Consider the following 21,682-nt stretch of genomic DNA (forward strand, 5'->3'; position numbering starts at 1 on the left):
AAGGCACATATCATATCACTACTTTTCATTCTCCCAGTTCCTCTTTTCTGCACAAAATCACAAATCACGGATTTTGGACACAGTGGATCTTATCGAAACATTTCGGCAATTCACAAATCGGTTGGAAAAGAAAAAAAAAGACGCGTTGGATGGTGTTGGTAACCGAAGCAGTATATTTGAGTAGATAATGATTTTAAACTATTTGAAAAACTTACCTCAGCTCATCAAAACATGTAACAAAGTGCGTGTGATTGAGAGAGAAAAGATATATTTAAGAAGATTTGACCATTGTTCTGTTTTTGACAGGAGTGTAGAACTCGAGCTTCTGTAATTTTAAAATAAATAAAGCTTTTTATTGACTTGCAGTGAAAAACCGGCTCAAACAACACTTGAAATCCAACCCGAAATACAGTTAGGAAAAAATAAGAATTAAGTTAACAGAATATCTTTAACCGAATCGTCGAATCTCATGAAATTAAAGAGATCGGAAACCCGTGTTTGATTATAAATAGTTTTGACTCCACATCGTATTGATCCAATCAACAAAATTATTTCTCCGAACCGTTCTGCTCCCTTGTCTTGATATTTGCTCATCACGTGATCCATTAATTCCTCCATACACTTTGTATAGAACCCTGCGAGAATTCCTTCTTGACCAGCATAAATCGCACGTTTTGAGCATGAAGCTGAAAAAATGCTGACAATTGGACTTGAAAAAACACACCGATTTGAATTAAAAAACTGTCAAATAAACAACTAGTTGCCTGCCAGAGGTCATTCCGTTTGTCTGATCCCTAATAACCAAAGTTTGTAAACTCACGGCTCAAAAGAAGGATTGTTTTCAAAGCAGCACATTCTATTTCATCGATTTCCAGTTTCCGAAAGGGATTACTCACGCAATGAAGAAGTTCAGTTACAAAGTTGTGATGGAGTCTAAAAAACAAATGAGATTTGAAATTTGATTCACTGATTTTGAGGACTCACTGTGTCTTGACTCTCATATTTTCAGCTACACTAATATTATTGGCCGACAGACCAAAGAAATAGTCTGGATGCATAAAACTTCCATTTTGAAGAAGCCAAATTCCGAGATCTGCCTCTTTTGCAGTTTTGAATCCTTGATCAATCAACAGAAATGCTAGACAATATTCTGCCAGAATACTTTTCTTGGATTCCAATGAAAGCTTTTTGAAAGGTTTCAAACGGTTTCCCCATTCAGCAGCCTGCTTCAGACACAGCTTCAGCATCACATTCACGTCCGGAGCCCTAGCACGACGGCGGAATTTTACGAAATTCTGCAAAAAACATTCAACACACTGAGTTTCTGGTTAAATAACATACAGATTGATCTTTATGAAACGCTACATCAATGTGATGCTCTGCAAAATAAGGAAGCTGCTCTGAATTCTGCAGCCTTTGGAAATTGGCCCATTCTTGCAGAAAGTTATCGGATTGATCTTGAAATATAAACTATTATAAGAATAATTAGAATAGTTATTTACCGTCAATGATTATAAGATCAGGACTTCCTGATTTTTCATCTCTCGAAACTTTTCTAGGTCCGACAAGATCTCTTCTCTGGATAGCTTCTGGTCGCATCCCTACTCGTAAACATTTTTGAAATCTACAGTATCTGCATGCACAACGGTAGGCTGAAAGTAATGAATTCACATTCAAAACAATCAAATCCAACTCACTATGAGAAATCAGACAGTTTTGATCTCTGAGGCACCTGTATTGCATTTTATTCACGATTGCTCTCCGAAAGAACACAGTGCATCCAAGACATGCCGATGCACCGTACCTTCTGCTATTCACACGATCACCACAAACTTCACAAACTTCTGGAGAGATTTTTTGAATAGATGGAGAAGTGGAAGACGTTGAAGAGGAAGTTGGTAAAATCAGGACGTCTTCTGGGTTTACCATTAGTGAAGGGTTTCCGAATGGAGACATTATCTGAAAACTTCCCAGTTTAGTATGAAGTTGTCTTCAAAGGAAACATAAGAAATGACTAAAAGTTTGAGGAAGTTAGGCAGCCTTTAAGGAGAGAGTTGTTCCAGTTCAAGTATGAAACGCGAAAAATATATTTATAGAAAAATATAGTAATATTTCACCAAACAACGATTGAATAAGAAAAAGTATAAGGAAAGGACATAGTTCAAGAAATCTGATTGTAAATCGAGTTTGACTAAAAAGAGATTCAAATCTCCGATATCTGCTTCTCTTTGAGAGGCGTGATTCTTCTGTTAGACCACCCTGTTTCTAGCCTGAATTGAACGGAACGATCTGCACTCAGAAAGAAGAATATGTCGGAGATTACCATCAGCTTCCTACCGTTTCCGTGCCTTATGCAGAGAAAGTTCAAAAATTCAGAGTGATCAGTTTCAATATGTTAATGGGTATGCATTTGCTTGACAAGTGAGATTATATTCGAATTTATAAACTGCACAATTTTTGTAATTATTTGAATAGAGAAAGAAAACTCACGGGTTGAATCCTATGTGAGGGGAAGTCGGGATAACAACATGAAATGAGACTCACATGAGTTTGAAACGGTTGAGCAAACATTCAAGATACTGTAAAACGAATAACAATAAAACATTCAAAACATTGTTTTTCATGAGATTCGCTGTCGAAAGGAAAAGTGATCCTAGATATAGTTTTGAGCCATGATGAGGCTCGAAAATGTTTCGAAATAGTAAAGAAAGGTTAAAATACATTATAAGTCGCAGTGTCTTATGTTGAAATGCAAATCTCAAAATGCACATAACAAACTGTTCAAAAGAACGGAACATGCTGCATGTTCTATTTCATATTAAACTGTCTAGTAACAGATAAAATACTGACATGGAATGTACTTCTGTTGCCCCCCCTAAAGTACCAATTTTTTTTGCTCATTCGATGAGTTTTCCCGAGAGAAAATGACCCATAAAGGGTTTTCCTGTGACGTGACCTCGTTTTTGAGAAATTGAGATTTTTCAAAAAATGCAATTTTTTCGAAAAATTTTTTTCATTAATTTTTTTCATTATTTTCCTGGTTTGTTCAAAAAAAGAGTTTAGAACATAATTATAGCAAATTTTATGTAGTTTTTGACAAAAATATGAAACTTATGAAAAAATAATTTTTTGGTCCTGAAAAAGGTCAAAATGTGACACCCTCCAAAAAAAAAATTTTTTTTTCGAGAGCGGCAGAGGTGACATATATGTGGTAAGAAAGTACAACTCATCTGGATCATTTTTCTATATATCACTATAGTCGCTTCCAGTCAAAAATTAAGGAAAAAGTTGGTCTGAAAATTTTCATTTTTCGAAAAAATGTGACATGTCAGAAATGAGTTCGAATTTCTAACATTGAATAAGTTTCAATGAAAATCTTTTCAGAATAAAGATTTTCAGATTGTATTCCATGATTTTCAAACAAAAAAGTTCATCCCAGTTGACTTCTCTTGTCATACACTCGTTCAAATATTGCAAGTTTTCTCATGTGGTGGAAATTCAATTGCTCATAACTCCTCTAAAACTGAAGCAAACAGGCTCAAAAACGCTAAAAAACTTAAAAATAACTAGTGCTTCTTAAAAATCATAATTGGGTTGTTTTCCCAAAAATTGTTTTTTTCGACTTTTGATAAGGGGGGACCACATGAAATTTTTCCAGAATCTTGAAAAATTTTTTTTTTTGAAAACAACCAAAATTAACGGTTTTTAGCATCTATTCTTGTTTATACACTAGTTTTAAGTTGTTTTCAAAAAAAAAAATTTTCAAGTTTCTGGAAAAAATTTCATGTGGCCCTTATCAAAAATCAAAAAAAATAATTTTTGGAAAAACAGCCCAATTATGATTTTTGAGAAGCATGAACAGGACCAAAAAATTATTTTTTCATAAGTTTCATATTTTTGTCAAAAACTACATAAAATTTGCTATAATTATGTTCTAAACTCTTTTTTTGAACAAACCAGGAAAATAATGAAAAAAATTTTTCGAAAAAATTGCATTTTTTGAAAAATCTCAATTTCTCAAAAACGAGGTCACGTCACAGGAAAACCCTTTATGGGTCATTTTCTCTCGGGAAAACTCATCGAATGAGCAAAAAAAATTGGTACTTTAGGGGGGGCAACAGAAGTACATTCCATGTGAGTCCAAGCTAATCAAACACAGCCAATAATTTGGTATTGTCTACCAAAAAGCCAAAGAATAAAGGTTTAATTCATTGTTTGAGATCAAACTTTAGACTAGACTACTGTAGATTCATATCTATCAAAGTGAATACTTTATATTTTTTATCGCTTTCGCAAGAAGAAGAGCATCAATATCCAGCTATCGCAGTTTTTCAAATCTATGTTCATTCAGATTATGGAAACAAAAACCAACCGTAAATTTTTCCCGAACGTCGATGAAAAAAACTTTCGGAAAATAATTACAGATTACAAAAATCCAAAAAAGTTTATCTTCTGAAAACGTGGAAATCTGGCTCAAAAAGATAAGCGTAGGCTCAGAGAGACCAAAGAATGAAACTGAAAAAAAGTGTGATGTCCGAACATTGAGTTCTTTTATGAAAAAAAGAGAAGGAAGTGATGGATTGCCTCACAGAAAATATAAAATTTTTGAAAATTTGAAAAACCAAAAAATCATAAAACTAGAGAAACACTGTATTCTGATGTTTTGAACTACATGGTGTCGTTTTCTGTAAAGTAAGTTTAAAAGAGGATGAGGTTTGAATCTGATTGAATTCAATTTAATATGTTTCAATTATACCAAAGGAGAGATCAAAATTCAGAAGGCCACGATGTGCTGATATAATGACTTCGTCCCGAGTAACCCGACTTTCAAGAAAGATTGCAATCACTGAGACAGTCGAGCAAAAAATAATTTCTTCTAAATAATTCTCGGAAAGATGGAGATGGAGACAGTTCTTTTCTTTGAAGTACAGATAGGGGAATGAGATTTGAATCTCGTTTTCCGATGAATCTATTGAATGTATACGGTAAGCACGGAATTGTTCTTTTTTTTTCGTGTGTAGTCTAGATGATGCATGAATGTTCAATTTTCTGCGTGATGTTATTTGAACGGTTGAACTCATGGGTAATCTTTCTGAACTTCGATATCCGAGTTTTGACGATTATGGAAATTGTACTCGGGACTTCAAAATTTAACAGAATTGTTTTTAAACCTGAAAACTAAGGTATTCAAAGACTATCACTCTTTGGGTTTCTCTCAGAAATGACTGTGAAACTCTATAATGAGTTGTGTAGAATCGGATAAATAAAGAATAATCTAGAGAATGCCTGGGATATATTTCAAAACAGTACCCAAACTTTCACGATGGGTTGTAATAAAAATTCATAAAAATTCCATCGACTTCAATCAGAAACATAAGAGAAACTGAGCCTACTGAATTTATCGTAGCTCAAACACTAATACTAATCAGAGAAAATAAATCGAACATTTTTCGTTCGATCTCCGAAACTCACGTCTTCAATAAAAAACCTTTTAAGGTCACATATATGCAAACTACGAATTATTTGGAAACTGCATGCTTGAATTCTTTTTGGAGTGCACGTAGTTTGAATAGACACAAAAAGAAAATAAATAAAAAGAGTGGAGACAAAATGTTACAAAATACATGGGATTCAGGAAACTGAAAGAAGCAAATCTGAGTACGTTATTTGAAGTTATACTCACAAAAGAAAATTTGACTATTCTCAAAAGAAGAGGAAGAGGGATAGCACTGTATAGTTGTTTTCCATTGGAGTATATAATTGTACAATTTCAGAAGACACCACAGTACCCTAACTATACAAAACAATATGATCGAATATGAAAAACAAGAGAAGTAATACAGCCTCGATATTCTAAAATTCTTCGACAAATACTTGATAGGCGAGGGAAAAAGAATAACAAAAGACGACTACGATAGCTCACTGATTATGAGCAGAACACACAATGCGAAAACAGGAACACAGAAAATTATTCTGTGGAGTGTGAGTTTTGGTCTAATTTTTTATCAGTTCTGATGGGAATACTTCCGTAATGAGATGCAATTGTTCCCTTTAGTTCCCTGAATTGGTGATCGGTCACACACATATACCTTTGTTCGAAACTTTCAAATTAAGAAAATTGTTTTTCAAAAATGGAAAAAAGCTTCACATTCTAAAAATTCTACGAATAAAACGGGAGAAAAAGTGGATTTGATTGTTCCGTTGTGAAGATGCACACGAGATTTTTGATCTTCCGAATGAAAGTCGGAGATGTTTATCTTTAATTCTCATCCTTCCTTTAACTGCTGCTAAGAAGTCCGTTTTTGGAACCGATGTATGGAACGTCATCACTGTCAAAGAAGATGAAATGTATTTAGTTTGATCGAGAGAAAAAAACATTCATTTGTGAATTTGTTTCAATGGTTTACTTTACATAGCAACCCATAAAGTTTGATCAAAGCTAAACCATCATCATTGTGAACAACTTACAGAGAAACAGAAAAAACAGATATAAGAACATGTACAGTTTACAAATATGTATCTGTTATATATATATATCGAGGTTGCTTCACAATTTAATTTTGAATTCGTTCAAATTCAATTATTGTTATAGTTCTAATTTGGTGGTCCTTCCTTGTACGTGAGACGAAATCATGAAATCGACAGAAGGCGGATACACAAAGATATTTATCCGATAACCATTGAACATATCGGTGAAGAAAATAGTCAATACGAGAAACAATAGAACCGATCCTAGAAGATTCTCCTAATACGAGAAAGTCCGTACATTCAAACATCCAGAACAATTGAATAATGATTCAGTTAACAAGGAATGTGGTAATATAAAAATTTATTCGATTGAGCAAGATACTAATCAAGTGTTTGGGAACGATAACTGATTTTAATCAGAATAATATAGATAATTTGATAATCTCCAGGAAAAGCTGATGAAGAAGAACGAGCGAATGGGTATAGTTTCAGGTAGATGTTTTCTGGAAAACGTTCATACACTACAGTACCAATTATGAATACTTACAAAAGTCTACAGTTTAGAACTAGTCACAAACTATGAAACTTGATTCTAACTTTTGCAAACCAGATCAAAACCAAAAAATTGCAATCGACCAACCAACCGAAAAAAACAAAGTGGCACTGTCTCTCTCATTGTTACCATAACTAAAACAAACTACACATTCGTAGGAGTAGACACTGTCTGTTCTTCTCCTCTCCAATCCCCTCATTCGCTCGAAAAAAGGTTGCTAATAAAACAAACAATCGTTTTTTTGTTCCTCTCACTCGTTCCACCTCCCAGCAATGCTCGTTCGGTGTGCGCGGACTCTGTCTGGACTCGGATGGTTGGGGTGCAAAGTACGCGATCGTTTCTTTTTGAATTCTTGGTTTTTTGAACACTTTTCACTCAAAATCACTATCGATACGATACGATATCGAGTTAATATTTGTGACGAGTGCGAAGTGATGTGGGAAAGAGGCTCGAGTATAGGGAGTTGGTTGGGAAAGAGATCAGAAATGAAACGAAGACTCCTTTGATCAAACAGTACCAAAAAATCAAATGAGGTTTGGGAGATCGAAGAACTTAAATCGATCAGTTCAAAGATTCCAAAATCAAATCTGTTTGAAATATCTTCAAGTGTAGCGCTGTATAAACTCGTCTAACATGTTCAAATTTCATTCGATTCTCTTCTTGATCTCTCAAGTTCGTTCAATTCTTCAACTTCTAGACATGAATCACAAGACGATGAAAAAAAGAAGAACACTTTTTTCGAACACGCGTTCACTCTTTTGACACTCCAGAGACCTAATCAGCTGTTCCGAATATGGGAAAAATTGTGCAAAACCTGACTGAATATGATGAGAAGAATGGAACAGATGTCGCTTACCTCAATGTCTCGACGATTACAAATTCGTAACGTCTGAGTATAAAAAGGTACAGATCTTACGAAAATGGATCTAGCCCACGGAGTTCTTTTCAATTGCGTGGTAGCTGGGATCTTTACATTTTGGCTCGTGACTTCACAACCCTATGTTATAATTTACTGTTTTTTTCTGTTCATGAAATGATAATAACACCTTAAGTCAATGAGAAAAATGTTCAGGTTTTTCGATTATCCATGTCATTATTACCTTCTAACTACACCCTGGACACCGACGATCGGCTGGTTGGAGCTCTTGTTTCGACGGTTAGTCTATTTAAATTTTTTTTTTGAAATCAGGTTAGCACGAACGTTTAATGAGCCATTTTCATTAGCTGTTCCACTCGATAGTGTTCGATTAAATTTCAGGAGTGCTGTATCGGAGCAATTTTAATAACATTGATAATCACTGGTTGCTTCAAAATTCCGGCCATGCGGACTCCATTCGGAAATCTAACAATCAATCAGTCGACTGGTCAAATGATAGCTTGTTTATCAAACGGAATATTTTTCTTCTTCGCTTTTATTGTGTAAGTTCACTGTCGGAGTCCGCAGTTCATCTTTTAAACATTTATTGTCTTGATTTACATTTATTGTTTGAGACTTAGCTGATTCTATTCAAACTATATGTTTTAAACCTTCAGTGACAGCCGCACTATGGTTGAGTATTCTTATATCATTGGAGCAATCTCCTTATGTTTATTGGGAATTATCATCGTATCATACTTCCTCATGTCTCTAAATCGACTCACTGCTATTTCACTTCCTTTTCAATATCGCTGGTTGTTTGGGTATTCGAAATACAGAATAGTGTAAAAGTTTTAAAAAATTTCGTTTCAGGAAGAAAGCTATCCGATTGATGGTCAGTTTGAACTGGGGAATTCCATTGGCAATCAGTGCATATCTGATGATTTTAAGTAGGTGTTTCGGACAATAAATGTTGATATTTACTTTTTTTTATTCCAGAAGAATGCGGATTTCAGTTTTTTCACTATGGATGGACGTTCTCTACAATTCCAAATCGAGAAGTGATGAATCAGAATTTTTGATTAGATCACAACCATTCACTTTTCAGTTATGTGGTCCATCACTTCGTTTGTATCTCACTTTGAGCCAAATGCCTGTTACCGTACTCACAGTTATTTGCGATATCCTCACTTTCTCAATGCTTGTTATCGGAAGACACCGCATTTTCAAATCGAAATCAGCCGAAATGAAACGTCGAGAAATGAATTTCGCGAGACAAGTTTTAGCACAAGGTGCTGTTTCCTTGGTTCATAGTTTCTGGTATAACCGAGGAAGAGACTTGATACCAGGCTTCTCAGAGGAATGGAGAATATTTCTAACGACTTCTTTTTCTTCAAACTTACTTCACGTTTTCGATGCGTGAGTTCTGAAATCGACTGAGATAAGTAGACTTTTTGGTTTTCAGTACTGTTGTATTCACCTGCAACTTCGAATTCAAGGACTGGCTTCTGAAGCAAAAAAAGAAACAAACGCTAGTGATTGTTTCAACGATTCGAGGGAGAAGTCAATAATAACAGGCGGTTAAATCGTTAAATCTTGAGAATACATATTTTATTAACAGTTGTTCCAATCCTACAGCAGAAAACAAAGAGCGGAAAAATAGAAAAACAAAAACGAAACGAACGTGAAAAACTTAACGATTTGAAGATAAAGATTAGTTGATTAAACATATGTATTGCGTGAAAATATTAGTTATCAGAGAAAATACATAGTCAGATGGCAAGTGAAAGTATTTTGTAATAAATTGATGTATATGGTAGAATTCTCAAAAAAAAAAACCATTTACCGTCTGGGGTGTTATTGGAAAGCTGAGAGAGAGTGTACTGTTCAACTAGTTCATTTCGTTGTAAAAACCTTTATGACTTGAGTGCCAGGTCGATGGTCAGATTGTCCAACTCATTCTGAAGCTCCATGATTTCCATATCTTGAGTCATCTTCAGCTTTCTTGTCTCATATTCAATGCCCAGATCCAGTTTGCATTTGTTAGCGAACGCACCCATTTGAAACTCCTTCGTATTCTCCAACATATTCTTCTTATATGTTATTTGATGAGTCAATCTGATCCCTTCCTCGATCATTTGCAGTGAGCCGTTTTCTTCTGATTCGAACACTGGAAGAGCAGTGCTCAATTCGGCGACACGAGCATTCAAATCACTTTCAAAACTGTTTTGGCTCTCAACTGCCTCCGCCTCTCGTTGTTTACATTGATCTTCAGCTTGCTCGGCAAAATCTGAAAATTCTGAATTGAGTAAAAGTTGTGAACGCTTTCAAAGTGATAAAGCTCACGGTGATTTGCGCTGGAAATACTTCCTTGAATTTTGGAGAGAATCAATGTCTGCTCTTGTGTCATTTCCGGTGCTGAAATTATATAATGAACTAGAGTCATTCCTGAGAAAGTAAATAAAACTCACCAGCTTTTTGGAAAAGTTCAGTGATCTGACACATGTAGTACTTAATCGGACGCGGGGCTTCTGGTCTATAGTTTGGATTTCTCACAACTTCAATGGGATGAGCAGGCATGACTGTCTGAAATTCGCAACATAATTGTTAAAAAAGAGTTTGTTCAACAAGAGATAAAGAAATAAAGTTATAGAATTGGAGAACTGTCCGATTGACAAAACTCGGTTTAGATCATTTGAGTGGTGTCATAAAAGTCGGGAAAGAGCTCCCTTCTTTTACGATTCGGTTGATAATTAGTCACAAGGGGTTGTATACATATATATATATATAAGAAAAGTGAAAAAGGTCGGATTGGCACGATAGCCGCCAAAAGATATATTATATAGTTTACGATCAGCTAACAGGCAACGAGTGCACGGATGGATTTAGAGGGAGCAGACGCCGACGAGATGGTAGAGACGGAGAGAAAAATAGAGGATTGTAAATCAGGAAAGGTCGAAGATGCACAGATTTAAAGAATCACGAGTCTCGCGATTAAAAATGAAAAAGGATGATTAGAGCGATAGCATTTGGATGTTTAAACCAAGTTCAAGAGTAAATAAATAGATGTAAAAAAGTAACTTTATTGATGTTTTGAGATGAAAGAAAATTAAGAGAGAAGTTAAAATAAATGAGAAAAACATTGCATAATTGTGGATAAACTCTCACGGAAAATGAAGGATTGAGAAAACTAAGATAAATAATAAATTAGAAAAAAGAAACAGGAATGACGATCTGGAGAGAGAGATCAATAATCATGAAAAGCATCATGAATTATTTCATCATTAATTGAATCTTTATGGATTCAATTTTCTTTTTATACTCAGCCACATTGATCTGGTGCTCGTACTCCATCATTTTCAATTTCTCCTTGTGGTCCATCAAGTTGTTGTGGAATTCTTCACTCATTGCGTCAGCATCTTTACTGACTCGCCTGATCTCCTCATCAATCTTCTCGTATTCTTCCTTTTTCGCCTCATTGTCGATCTTCTGATGAGAATTATTCTTGGTATGGAATAAAGCCTTATTCAGTGAATAAGCCTTCGCGAGATCTGCGGTGTGCAGTTTTTCCTTTAACCCGTCGATCTTTTTCTTCAAACCATCCAGCTCGATTTCCGATTTTTGGTTGATTTTGTTTATGTTAGCTGAAAATAAAAACGGTGAAATGGCAATGAATTTCCAATCATTCTCAAAGAGGGCAGTTGTATAGGTCCCTCAGCCAATATGTTCCAAAAAACTCACCGATACCGACCATAACTGTACTTTTCCCGAGTGAAGTGAGTGTGTCCTTCTGTTTTTGTGTGGCGTTCGGTGCTGAAAGACGAGCTTTTATTATTTTGAACTACGATAACTATGTGCATGATAGGAGTCATGACAAAAACTTACCGATTTCGTTGAAGAATTTTGTGAGAATTGCAATGTAATGAGCAGCTGGCTGCGGGTTTTTCTTGTCGAAGACAATATTTTCGTCCGCATACTTGTCGGCCATCATCATCTGAAAATCATGAGCTTTGTTTGTCGATACTTAATATTATATTCAGATGCGACACCTCACAGCGGAAATTGAGTCAAAGAAAGGAAGAGCCTAGAAATAAGTGATTAACCGTCAGAGGCAAAAGCGTGTACCTAATGAAAATTGACAAACACCCATTCTACGTCCTTCGCGGCTTCCACAAAAAAAAACTAATCGAATGGTGAGAGACATAATACGGGCTCATAATGTCCACCAAAATGAGGTGGTGAACCTATAAATTTGAGCAGGGGGCGTGGTCAAAAAAACCCAGTTTACGATCGCTTTATTATGCGGAAAGAAGCCGACGGAAGAGAGTGAATAATGCCGAGATTTACAACTCCGATTGACCACACAGGCAAATTAAGAGAGCAGCCATGTACGAGACCCTGATCAGAGTGTAATAATCGAAAGAAAAGGAGAACATATGCGTAGTATTTCGAAATAGAGGAAGAAAGAGTGAAAATAGACTCAAAAACAGTATTCAACTGTGAAAATAATTTAATTAGGTGCCGCAGATTCTGTCCGTCTATGAGAAATGCGACTAAGTTTGTTTAATAATGGTATTCAAATTAGATTTTTTTTTAAACTGAGCGAAAAAGAGACACAAGTATTTAGGATATAGAAAGTAAAGCATACAAACCAGTTGCAGAACTTGATTGAGAGAATTATTTTTATTATGTTAGAATCTTGAGAGAAAATGTGGATTAATAGAAGATCCTGTAAATGAGAGAAGGGGGAAAAGTCAATCGATGGAAGGAGAATATGAAAAGCTGTTCGAGAATACTAAAGCTCAAGGCTGAATGAGACAAACGTTAGAAACAACAAGACTAGTGCATGTATTTGAAGGTGGTTATTCCGAATATTGTCTTAATCTCTTCAATCTTTCATATCTTTTTCGCGGCCAACTCCTTCTCCAAATCGTCCAGCATATTTGAGATCTCGATTTCTCTTTGCAACTTCTCCTTTTCTTTTTGAAGTTGAGCAATTGTCTCCTTGTAATATGCAACAAGATCATGATGTCCTTTTTCAGCATTGAGCATGTTCTTGGTCATTATTTCCAATTTAGTTGCTAGATGCGTAAAGTGTACTTGGAGTAGACCATTGGAATCTGAAGCATGGTAAAGAGTGTTGGAACCTTCCTCAATTTTCATTTAACTGTTATTCAAGGTTTGAACTTACGTGCACAAACAGCAATGGCGTCGTTCTTCAATTCCAAGAGCCCGGCCAATTGCGTTCCTGTTATTTCGGGAGCTGGAAAAAAATTCAGCTCATAATTATATCAGTCTATCATTTTTGACTTGAACTGATGACCCAAACTGAATCCTCATGCATAAGAATGATGAATTTGAATGAAATTTACCTATCTCGATAGCTAATTTGATGATTTTCTCCAAGAAAAACTGCACTGGTAGGGCCTGAGTTAGATTGACAGCCTTTGAATTGGTTACTTCCGAGTTACTGGGAGTTGAAGACATCACTGTAACTTTCTCAATTTCAAATTCACTAATTGTGAAGATTGAGAAGAAAGTCGTCAATAAAATGATTAAAAAGAACAGAAAGAAAAAGAAACAAGAGGAAGAAGAGGATGATGACTGCTCATGATTTCTCACCATTACTTTTTCTGTGTCTCCGTGTCAATCACACTATTTCGTTTACCGAAATTTGGTATGCTGATGAAGAAAAAATGAGTTAGTGTCCTTCTTCTGTTTGCTTTTGAACGATTGGAGGCAAGAGAGGAGAAAAATGGAAAAGAAGACGAAAAGTGGCGAATGGCAGTACGTGGTCGTAGAATAACAGGAGGAGAAGAGCCAGATGGAATAGTTACGAAAACAATTCAATTTGGGAGAAAAAGTAAAAAAAAGAAAAGAGGAAGATACTGTAGATTAAGTTGAAGTGATGTAGGAGAGGTTTAAACCTGGAAGTGGGTATAAAGAACCGAAATAGGGCTAATAAAAGGACATGAACAAATGGAATGAGTCTAATAATAAAAGAGAAGTAGAACCCTATGATATTGACGTCTGGTTAAAAAAAAACTATTAAAAACAGTAAATGCAGCTATCCTGGTTTTACGACATATGTGGTATAGAAAAGTGGTTTGAATGAGGAAAAAGGAAACAGCTCAACGCTTTTGAAAAGGAATTGAAGTTGCGCAATAGGCATTTAGGTTGCCAGCAAGAAGCTTTGATCACGTGAGATTGCGCCATCGGCATGAGAATGTAGCAAAATGGAAAGGAGGTATTAGGTATGTTTTTAATAGAAATATACCATCAATAAGAAGAGGAACTGTATCTCCAAATCTTATTCTGAGAAAGTCGTGAAACAATCGTAACGAGATGTTCGGAAGTTCTGCAGTATAAAATGCGATTTCCATATCGTCACAGTGAATTCTGCCTTTTCAGATAAACTAAGACTCTAGGTTAAAAGTGGTTGCAAGTGCGAAACCTGAAAAAAGTGGAAGTATAAAGGGGCCGATAAGTTATAATCTTCCCAAGTATTTATGTTTCTTTTTCCGGTTAAGTGATCAAAGTTTATTTACAGTGCAGATAACTGATTTCAAAAAATTGTGGTACATTAGAGGTATGAGAGATATTAAGAATACCCAGTATACTGGGTACTAACTAATTTTGTTTTGACTTCTTGTTTCCAATTCCCATGAAATTATATAGCGGAGTAGTGGTTCAATGCTATATTTTGTTTAAATACGAGCAGCGAGGATCTATCTCTGAAAACTTTTCACAATGAGCTCCCTCTCGAACATTCAACAAATTGTTCAACAAGTATGTACGCCTCTCTCTATCAACACTTTCCTGATTCATCTGATCGTTCATAAATCTCCAAAGAAATTAGGAGTTTACAAATACCTTATGATCTACATCGACCTTTTTGAAATGCTTTATTCTATACTGGATTTAATTGCTGCTCCTGATTTTTACAGTTATGATTAAATGTACTTAGTAATAACTTCGTCTGATAAAATTCTGGTTCCAAAATGGTTTCAAAAGGTGTTGACTACCTTACTTTGTTCAATGTTTGGTGTCTCAATGGCAATGTTTGGAATCCATTTTGTATATCGGTTTCTCGTTGTTTCTGGGTACTGATACTGTATGAGGTGAAAAATAAAAGTGATTTATTTTTAAGAAATCGGTACTTGAAAACACTTTCATCCGATAAGTTTGCTGTTTGGTTTGTGTTTCCTGTATTCTATGGATTAGTCTGGGCTGCTGTTATTTCTGTGACGTTGAGTCCCAACAAGTACACCGATCAAGTGTTGATGTGAGTATGCTGGTTGCAAACCTGAAATACTTAGATAGCCAGGATTTCATCCACAACTTTTCAAGCACTTTATGTTATTTCAGAAATTCGTACCTAATGCATCGAAGTCTTTCAACCACTGATATCAGTTACCTTGGACCCAACTATTGGATCACTATCAACAACGGAAATCCTATCTTGAACTTGAGCTATTTTGTCGGAATGTCCCTTATTTTCATCATGGTCACAATATCAATTCTTACAATGTTTGTATTCGCAACACTGAGTTATCGGAAAATGGGAACTCTTGTGGAAGTCACAAACAACTCAAAACAATATCGAAGTCTCCAACTTCAACTTTTGAATTCACTAGTTGCTCAGGCGTTGATTCCAGCCATTCTGATGCAAGAACCCTCTTGTATCGTATTCTCTGCCCCATTTTTTCATAAAGGAACTGAACTTCTTGGAGGGATTCTTGGGATTACGGTATCATTATATCCAGTTTTAGACCCTCTACCAACAATGTTTGTGATAAAACACTATCGAAACGCAATTTTGAGTGAGTTATAGTGCGAGCTGAAGACATGCACTGACAACAAGAGTTTCAGAATGTTGCTGTTTGAGTGAGAAGAAGGATAATAAGCCAACTAAACTCACAGAAGCCACAATTAAAATCTAAAATAATTTGATTTTTTCTGATGAAACACGCTTACAAGTATTTAATTATTATTATAAATGCTGCCAGATGATTAGATACTGAAGTTTAAAATGAAATTGTATTCCTTTATGTTCACTGACTTGTCTGATCGAATATCAGAATATACATGTTTGCTAATCAGATCTGAATCTTTTTTTATTAATTTCGCGGACACAATAAAAATATTCGAGTAAAATAACACAAATTGAACTGCGAAATCTATATTTTCCAATCTCTCTTTTGAAAAGTTGATACTCCATTCTCTGAACTTATTACCATCGAATCTGAAAAATTGCGTTCTATTTTGTCAAAAATATAAGACAGGCCAAATTTGAAAATTTCATCTTTTCAAAGAAAAGTAGCGGTTATCTCCCTAAAGATGTGAAATTGTCACAGATTTTCTTAGCATCTTAGAATTTATAGCAAAAATAGAGATAATTGCTAAATTTCCACATGCATTTGCTAAATTTCCACATTTTCGAGAAACCCTGAGTTTTGCGGGAACCGGACAATGAAATCAGGTTATTCCTGAAATTCTAGAAAAAGTAATTCTTAAAACAAAACGTGATAATCACAAAATCAGTTTATTGACGTGAAAAAAACGTTGAATCACAAAATCACAGATTCGTTTCATGAAACGAATCGGGGGAAATATAAAAAAAAGAAAGTTTGAAACGTAAATAAAATAAAATCGTGAACTAATCGTGGATACCCATTCTGGATGCGAGCATCCGGGATGGGGAAACATGAGAAAAACTAAAAAAGGTTATAGGCGTGAACTATAAAATGTGGATTCACATTCTGATTTCACGAAATGGATATGGGGAAATTTGGAGAAGGCCAAATTTAAAGGCGATGGGAATTAAAGAGCTTTCACAGAAATACTCTTGTAGACCTCTGAATATATTTCCGTCTAGCCAACATTGAATTTTCCATCGTAAGACTTCTGAAATAGAACATTTAGTTACGAGGAGGGTTTTCTAACAACTAACCTTTTGCGAAAAAGCATTTGTCTCAGCAGTCCTTAAACTTCAAAACTGTCAAATATCCATAAATTCACGATTAAATCTGAAAGCGTATTTAGAAGATTATGTCACCTGCTTTTTAGAATAATTTAGGTCATAGAGCCGAAAACAATGTATCCAGATTGAAATCATTGAGAAGAATAGGCTAGCAACATACGACGATGTTGAAAATTGACAAAATGAATAAAATACAACAATAGGAAAAGGTCACGAATAATAATCAATAAACCTGAATCCCCGTTTTTTGCAGTAAGAATCACGTGACCTTACCCTGTTGTTGTTGTTGTATTTTATTCATTTTGTCAATTTTCAACATCGTCGTATGTTGCTAGCCTATTCTTCTCAATGATTTCAATCTGGATACATTGTTTTCGGCTCTATGACCTAAATTATTCTAAAAAGCAGGTGACATAATCTTCTAAATACGCTTTCAGATTTAATTGTGAATTTATGGATATTTGACAGTTTTGAAGTTTAAGGACTGCTGAGACAAATGCTTTTTCGCAAAAGGTTAGTTGTTAGAAAACCCTCCTCGTAACTAAATGTTCTATTTCAGAAGTCTTACGATGGAAAATTCAATGTTGGCTAGACGGAAATATATTCAGAGGTCTACAAGAGTATTTCTGTGAAAGCTCTTTAATACCCATCGCCTTTAAATTTGGCCTTCTCCAAATTTCCCCATATCCATTTCGTGAAATCAGAATGTGAATCCACATTTTATAGTTCACGCCTATAACCTTTTTAGTTTTTATCATGTTTCCCCATCCCGGATGCTCGCATCCAGAATGGGTATCCACGATTAGTTCACGATTTTATTTTATTTACGTTTCAAACTTTCTTTTTTTTATATTTCCCCCGATTCGTTTCATGAAACGAATCTGTGATTTTGTGATTCAACGTTTTTTTCACGTCAATAAACTGATTTTGTGATTATCACGTTTTGTTTTAAGAATTACTTTTTCTAGAATTTCAGGAATAACCTGATTTCATTGTCCGGTTCCCGCAAAACTCAGGGTTTCTCGAAAATCTTCAAAACGTGTGGAAATTCAGCAATAATTCCCATATTTTTTGAAGATCAATGACCACGTTGAAGCGGTTGTGAATCCACTGATTAATTAAAAGAAATGAGAGGTCTCGTTCAAAAGATGAAATTTTCAAATTTGGCCTGTCTTATATGTTCATCTCCTACCATCCACTTCGTTTTTTTCTTTATCATTTCTTTCAATACTTGTCTATAATGTTGTACCATAAACATGGTAGGTAAAGGGTCCAACACTGGATATACTGCCACAGCAATACAAAACAATCCACCAGCAATCTCATTCCCAAAATGCAAAATGGGTCCAGTGAACATGAATGAAGCAGGGCCGTGCATCAAAACAAACGGAATAGTTACTTGTACTACTAACATATTCAGAAGTTGAGATTGTAAAATTTTATAACCCTCCGAGTGTTGAGAATCGTGTAGAAGATTTCCAACTCCTTTATAGCATTTATAGGCAAAAATTGAAATGGTAGCAAAGGATATTGTCTGTATATGAGTTGCACATCACTTGGTAGAAATAACAGAACAGTACTTACCACCATTATAGTGAGACCAGCCATTCCTCCACAAACGATCAAATTCAAAGTCTCAGTTCCATTTAAATCTCTTGTGTAATAGTTGGGACCGACGTATGTAATTTGATCGATTGTGATATGACGAAAAGGAAGAAAACGTTCCCTGGAAAATCATATTAGTGGATCTTTCATTGAATAAATCACTAACCCAAGTACTATATTGGTGGATTCACTGGGACCAAGTGTTCCCACAAGAAAAATACCCCACACGAATCCATATAAAATCGGGGACAGAAACCAGATGCAAACTTTGAATGCAGAGTCCATTCGGATCATCGGGCTTCTGAATATGAAGTAGTCTTTTTTTCCGATCAGAATGATTTCCTCACCCAATAATAACACAGTATCTGTATATGAAATGTATCGTAAACATCGCCATAGATATCCCGAACATATTACAGAACAAAGTGTTGATAACTCGGATGATCCACACTGGTAACCCAAACCGATCTGTTCTAGCAATTACTAGTATTACGGAACTGTAGCTGTAAAACTCCTGAAAACTTTATTAGTTCACACATGAACCGATTGATCACAATAACCGGTTGTACAATCAATCCCAAAAATGCGTAAAGCAATTCAAACGCGGAAATATAAACCATAAGATATTTATACATTCCAACTCCATCTGGGGATCGGTATAAAACGAGTTGAATCAACAAACTATTGGAAATAAATGACAAAATAGCACATACTTTTTGAGTCAAAGATTGAATAAATATCAGGTTATCCATTCGAAAAGAAAGTTGACAATAATAGACGAATGGCCGCGAGTTGTATAGCGTGTTGTATAGCTAATTTCCGTGGGGAACAATAGAATAAAAACAGACGAGACCTTATGATAACAACATACGCAATTCCATCTTCAGGGACAACCACTTCTTATAAACGAGAACTTCTGTTTTTATTGTATAAGATTAGAAAACAAAAGTGCACTGGAATAGAAACCACATAACACTTTAGCATTCAAACAGTGCTAGCGAAGTTTAGATTTTTGTGCTTATTACAAAGAAGCAGGATTACAATGTAACAGTTTTCGGAGAAAATTTTGAAGGGAAGTTCATTTTTGTTGTAGATCTAGAAAGTATTCCAGAAATATAGCACACTTGAGAACTTTATTACTAAAAGAAACTGTGACATCATATTGCAAACATAAGGAACTTGAAAAATGCTCTCCTACCTTTGAAATTGTTTTCAATGTACAGAAATACTCGTAATTTGTAGAAAGCTTGCACTTATAGCTAAAATTTAAAAAGTAATCTTTTGAATTATGTGTAACACCCAATATCTGATGACCATCTTGAGTTTGTGTGATAATGGAAAGTAATCGGAGTCATCTGGGGGCCAGATTTGTAATCTGCATCAGAGTGGACACACGGTAGATCAGTTCGTTGAGGAATCGAAAAGCAAAAGTTTTAAAACGAAAAGAACAAATAAGAACTCACCAAACATCCCTCCCCGTTGGGACATGTGTTATCCAGAGATCTATAATATTTCTCATAGTAACATCTGAACATAATCGGGAAATAGTACGCATGTGTTGGCAATTTTGAAGCCACTTTTTGAAACGATGAGGAGTTGAGAAGTCTGAAATTATTACATAGTGTTTTGATGAATTCAAAAATATATACATATAGCTTCCAGAATGGCAAAAATTAACTCACTTCTCCAACTCATTTTGCACCGGTTCCAGCACTGATTCATTCAATTTCAAATTCTTGAAAATCGAAAATGCTTTCATTTCATAAGTGATTGGATCCTGTCCATTCGTGTCCACTGGTCTCTGCATATGAAGAAGAAAATTGTGATTTACAACATAGAATTTCTTGTCAGGAACGTAAAATGATCTGTGAATCCACATTGAATCTAAATCAACGGGTCTCGCAACGATCTTCCCAGTGTCTGTGGTAGTGGCAAACCATGGATGACAGAACTGTTCTACTAGATTGATATCATCAATTTTTGGTTTGTTGTGAAGCATTATTTCTCGTTTCGGATATTGGAAAGTGAGAATATTAGGATGAAAGTAGAATAGGGATGAGAACTCTTCATAATAAGAGTCAAATCCACGTGGCACCAAAACATCATCCAAATCAACAAAAGTGATAAAAGATGCCACTTCTTTGTACTGTAACAGACAATCCGTATGTGCTCCTGCTTGATTTCTCCATTCGACATTCGAGTTTGGCTCCGGCGAGTCGAAAGTATTGTTTTTGAACTTGTATCTCATCCAATAATCGACAGTAACGTAACCAAATTTTTCGTATTCTTTCACCAAATTAAAGTATGACTCGAGCATACTTGTCACATAAAGATGAAGATGTCCACCAAAATAATGAGCAATATGTGCGTGAGTAACAAAAATTTGCCATTGTTCTGCTACGAATTGAGGTGAGATACACATGATTACGGGTGCCGGAGCGGTCGCACGAGGCGGACGGAACGGGATCTGTAACAAAGTAGATGAAGATAAAGTATGGAAATGAAATCTCACTTCCATTCTCGTGTCGCCATCCACTATTTCCAGTTTCTTCATGTTATGTAAAACTGTGGAATGAGCAATGACATTGATGTAGGCACAGTTTGCATAGGCTTCCCTGGAAATGTTTTCAACTGTCAAACGATTGAATTATTAGCTGGAAAGCTGAAGAAACTCACTTCAATATTTTCGGAACAACCTCCACAGAATATCCTGATCCATTTGTTGCCACCAAATGCATCTTATACTTTGTAATATCTCTCATTGTATTCCTATTCATCAATAAAACCATTGCCAGGGCATTTTCTCCAAGCGACTTGGATTTCGGATAATAATAAGTGCTGACTATATATGCATCTGTATTGGTAATTGGATCCCCAAAAAACGTTTCCGCTAGTTTTTTCTTGAAAGAAGTAAACATAATCAAATACTGATCACCATTCTCTATCACTGGTGGAACAATGAAAAAACTGAGGAGATATATTGTAGTGATGACTGTGAAAAATATGAGCTTCTGGAAAATAACATTCTCAGAAACCATCCAAATACTTTCTGACTCACGATTGTTTTCAACTCCATTGTTTATGCAATCGAAGTTCAAAAAATGATGTACATAAAAACATGAAACGAAATTATTATAGTATGGAAGCTCAGGGAAGAAGATTATAGTGCAGCTATACGGATCAAACGATCATCAACTTTTTGAAGACACGAGGAAGA

At 35.3% G+C, this 21,682-nt stretch overlaps 8 protein-coding genes across 8 annotated transcripts; 2 read left to right on the forward strand and 6 right to left on the reverse strand.

Moving 5' to 3' along the window:
* Positions 1–429: 429 nt before the first annotated feature.
* On the reverse strand, positions 430–1,929 carry GCK72_019010 (uncharacterized protein; the record flags this gene model as incomplete). The annotated part of the gene is made up of 6 exons (XM_053732841.1): positions 430–686; positions 821–933; positions 985–1,295; positions 1,342–1,457; positions 1,503–1,652; positions 1,698–1,929. 6 exons carry the CDS (start codon positions 1,927–1,929, stop codon positions 430–432), a joined length of 1,179 nt encoding a protein of 392 aa, XP_053581754.1.
* Positions 1,930–8,342: 6,413 nt separating this feature from the next.
* Positions 8,343–9,448, forward strand: GCK72_019011 (uncharacterized protein; the record flags this gene model as incomplete). The annotated part of the gene is made up of 6 exons (XM_003115210.2): positions 8,343–8,440; positions 8,555–8,701; positions 8,751–8,827; positions 8,877–8,938; positions 8,986–9,296; positions 9,343–9,448. The coding sequence occupies 6 exons, from the start codon at positions 8,343–8,345 to the stop codon at positions 9,446–9,448; spliced, it is 801 nt and encodes a 266-aa protein (XP_003115258.2).
* Positions 9,449–9,793: 345 nt separating this feature from the next.
* GCK72_019012 (uncharacterized protein) lies at positions 9,794–10,457 on the reverse strand (the record flags this gene model as incomplete). The annotated part of the gene is made up of 3 exons (XM_003115633.2): positions 9,794–10,167; positions 10,224–10,295; positions 10,349–10,457. The coding sequence occupies 3 exons, from the start codon at positions 10,455–10,457 to the stop codon at positions 9,794–9,796; spliced, it is 555 nt and encodes a 184-aa protein (XP_003115681.2).
* A 693-nt stretch (positions 10,458–11,150) lies between these two features.
* GCK72_019013 (uncharacterized protein) lies at positions 11,151–11,871 on the reverse strand (the record flags this gene model as incomplete). Its single annotated transcript, XM_003115711.2, has 3 exons — positions 11,151–11,521; positions 11,619–11,690; positions 11,763–11,871. The coding sequence occupies 3 exons, from the start codon at positions 11,869–11,871 to the stop codon at positions 11,151–11,153; spliced, it is 552 nt and encodes a 183-aa protein (XP_003115759.2).
* A 902-nt stretch (positions 11,872–12,773) lies between these two features.
* On the reverse strand, positions 12,774–13,364 carry GCK72_019014 (uncharacterized protein; the record flags this gene model as incomplete). Its single annotated transcript, XM_003115218.2, has 3 exons — positions 12,774–12,997; positions 13,069–13,140; positions 13,250–13,364. 3 exons carry the CDS (start codon positions 13,362–13,364, stop codon positions 12,774–12,776), a joined length of 411 nt encoding a protein of 136 aa, XP_003115266.2.
* A 1,551-nt stretch (positions 13,365–14,915) lies between these two features.
* On the forward strand, positions 14,916–15,820 carry GCK72_019015 (uncharacterized protein; the record flags this gene model as incomplete). Its single annotated transcript, XM_003115178.2, has 4 exons — positions 14,916–14,980; positions 15,028–15,162; positions 15,246–15,700; positions 15,750–15,820. The coding sequence occupies 4 exons, from the start codon at positions 14,916–14,918 to the stop codon at positions 15,818–15,820; spliced, it is 726 nt and encodes a 241-aa protein (XP_003115226.2).
* A 2,181-nt stretch (positions 15,821–18,001) lies between these two features.
* GCK72_019016 (uncharacterized protein) lies at positions 18,002–19,217 on the reverse strand (the record flags this gene model as incomplete). Its single annotated transcript, XM_003115288.2, has 5 exons — positions 18,002–18,394; positions 18,445–18,586; positions 18,632–18,766; positions 18,813–18,979; positions 19,026–19,217. The coding sequence occupies 5 exons, from the start codon at positions 19,215–19,217 to the stop codon at positions 18,002–18,004; spliced, it is 1,029 nt and encodes a 342-aa protein (XP_003115336.2).
* Positions 19,218–19,898: 681 nt separating this feature from the next.
* On the reverse strand, positions 19,899–21,541 carry GCK72_019017 (uncharacterized protein; the record flags this gene model as incomplete). The annotated part of the gene is made up of 5 exons (XM_053732842.1): positions 19,899–20,070; positions 20,148–20,932; positions 20,978–21,080; positions 21,142–21,476; positions 21,524–21,541. The coding sequence occupies 5 exons, from the start codon at positions 21,539–21,541 to the stop codon at positions 19,899–19,901; spliced, it is 1,413 nt and encodes a 470-aa protein (XP_053581755.1).
* Between the last annotated feature and the right edge of the window lie 141 nt (positions 21,542–21,682).

This window comes from Caenorhabditis remanei, chromosome V (assembly GCF_010183535.1).
Source record: "Caenorhabditis remanei strain PX506 chromosome V, whole genome shotgun sequence".
Lineage (NCBI taxonomy): Eukaryota > Metazoa > Nematoda > Chromadorea > Rhabditida > Rhabditidae > Caenorhabditis > Caenorhabditis remanei.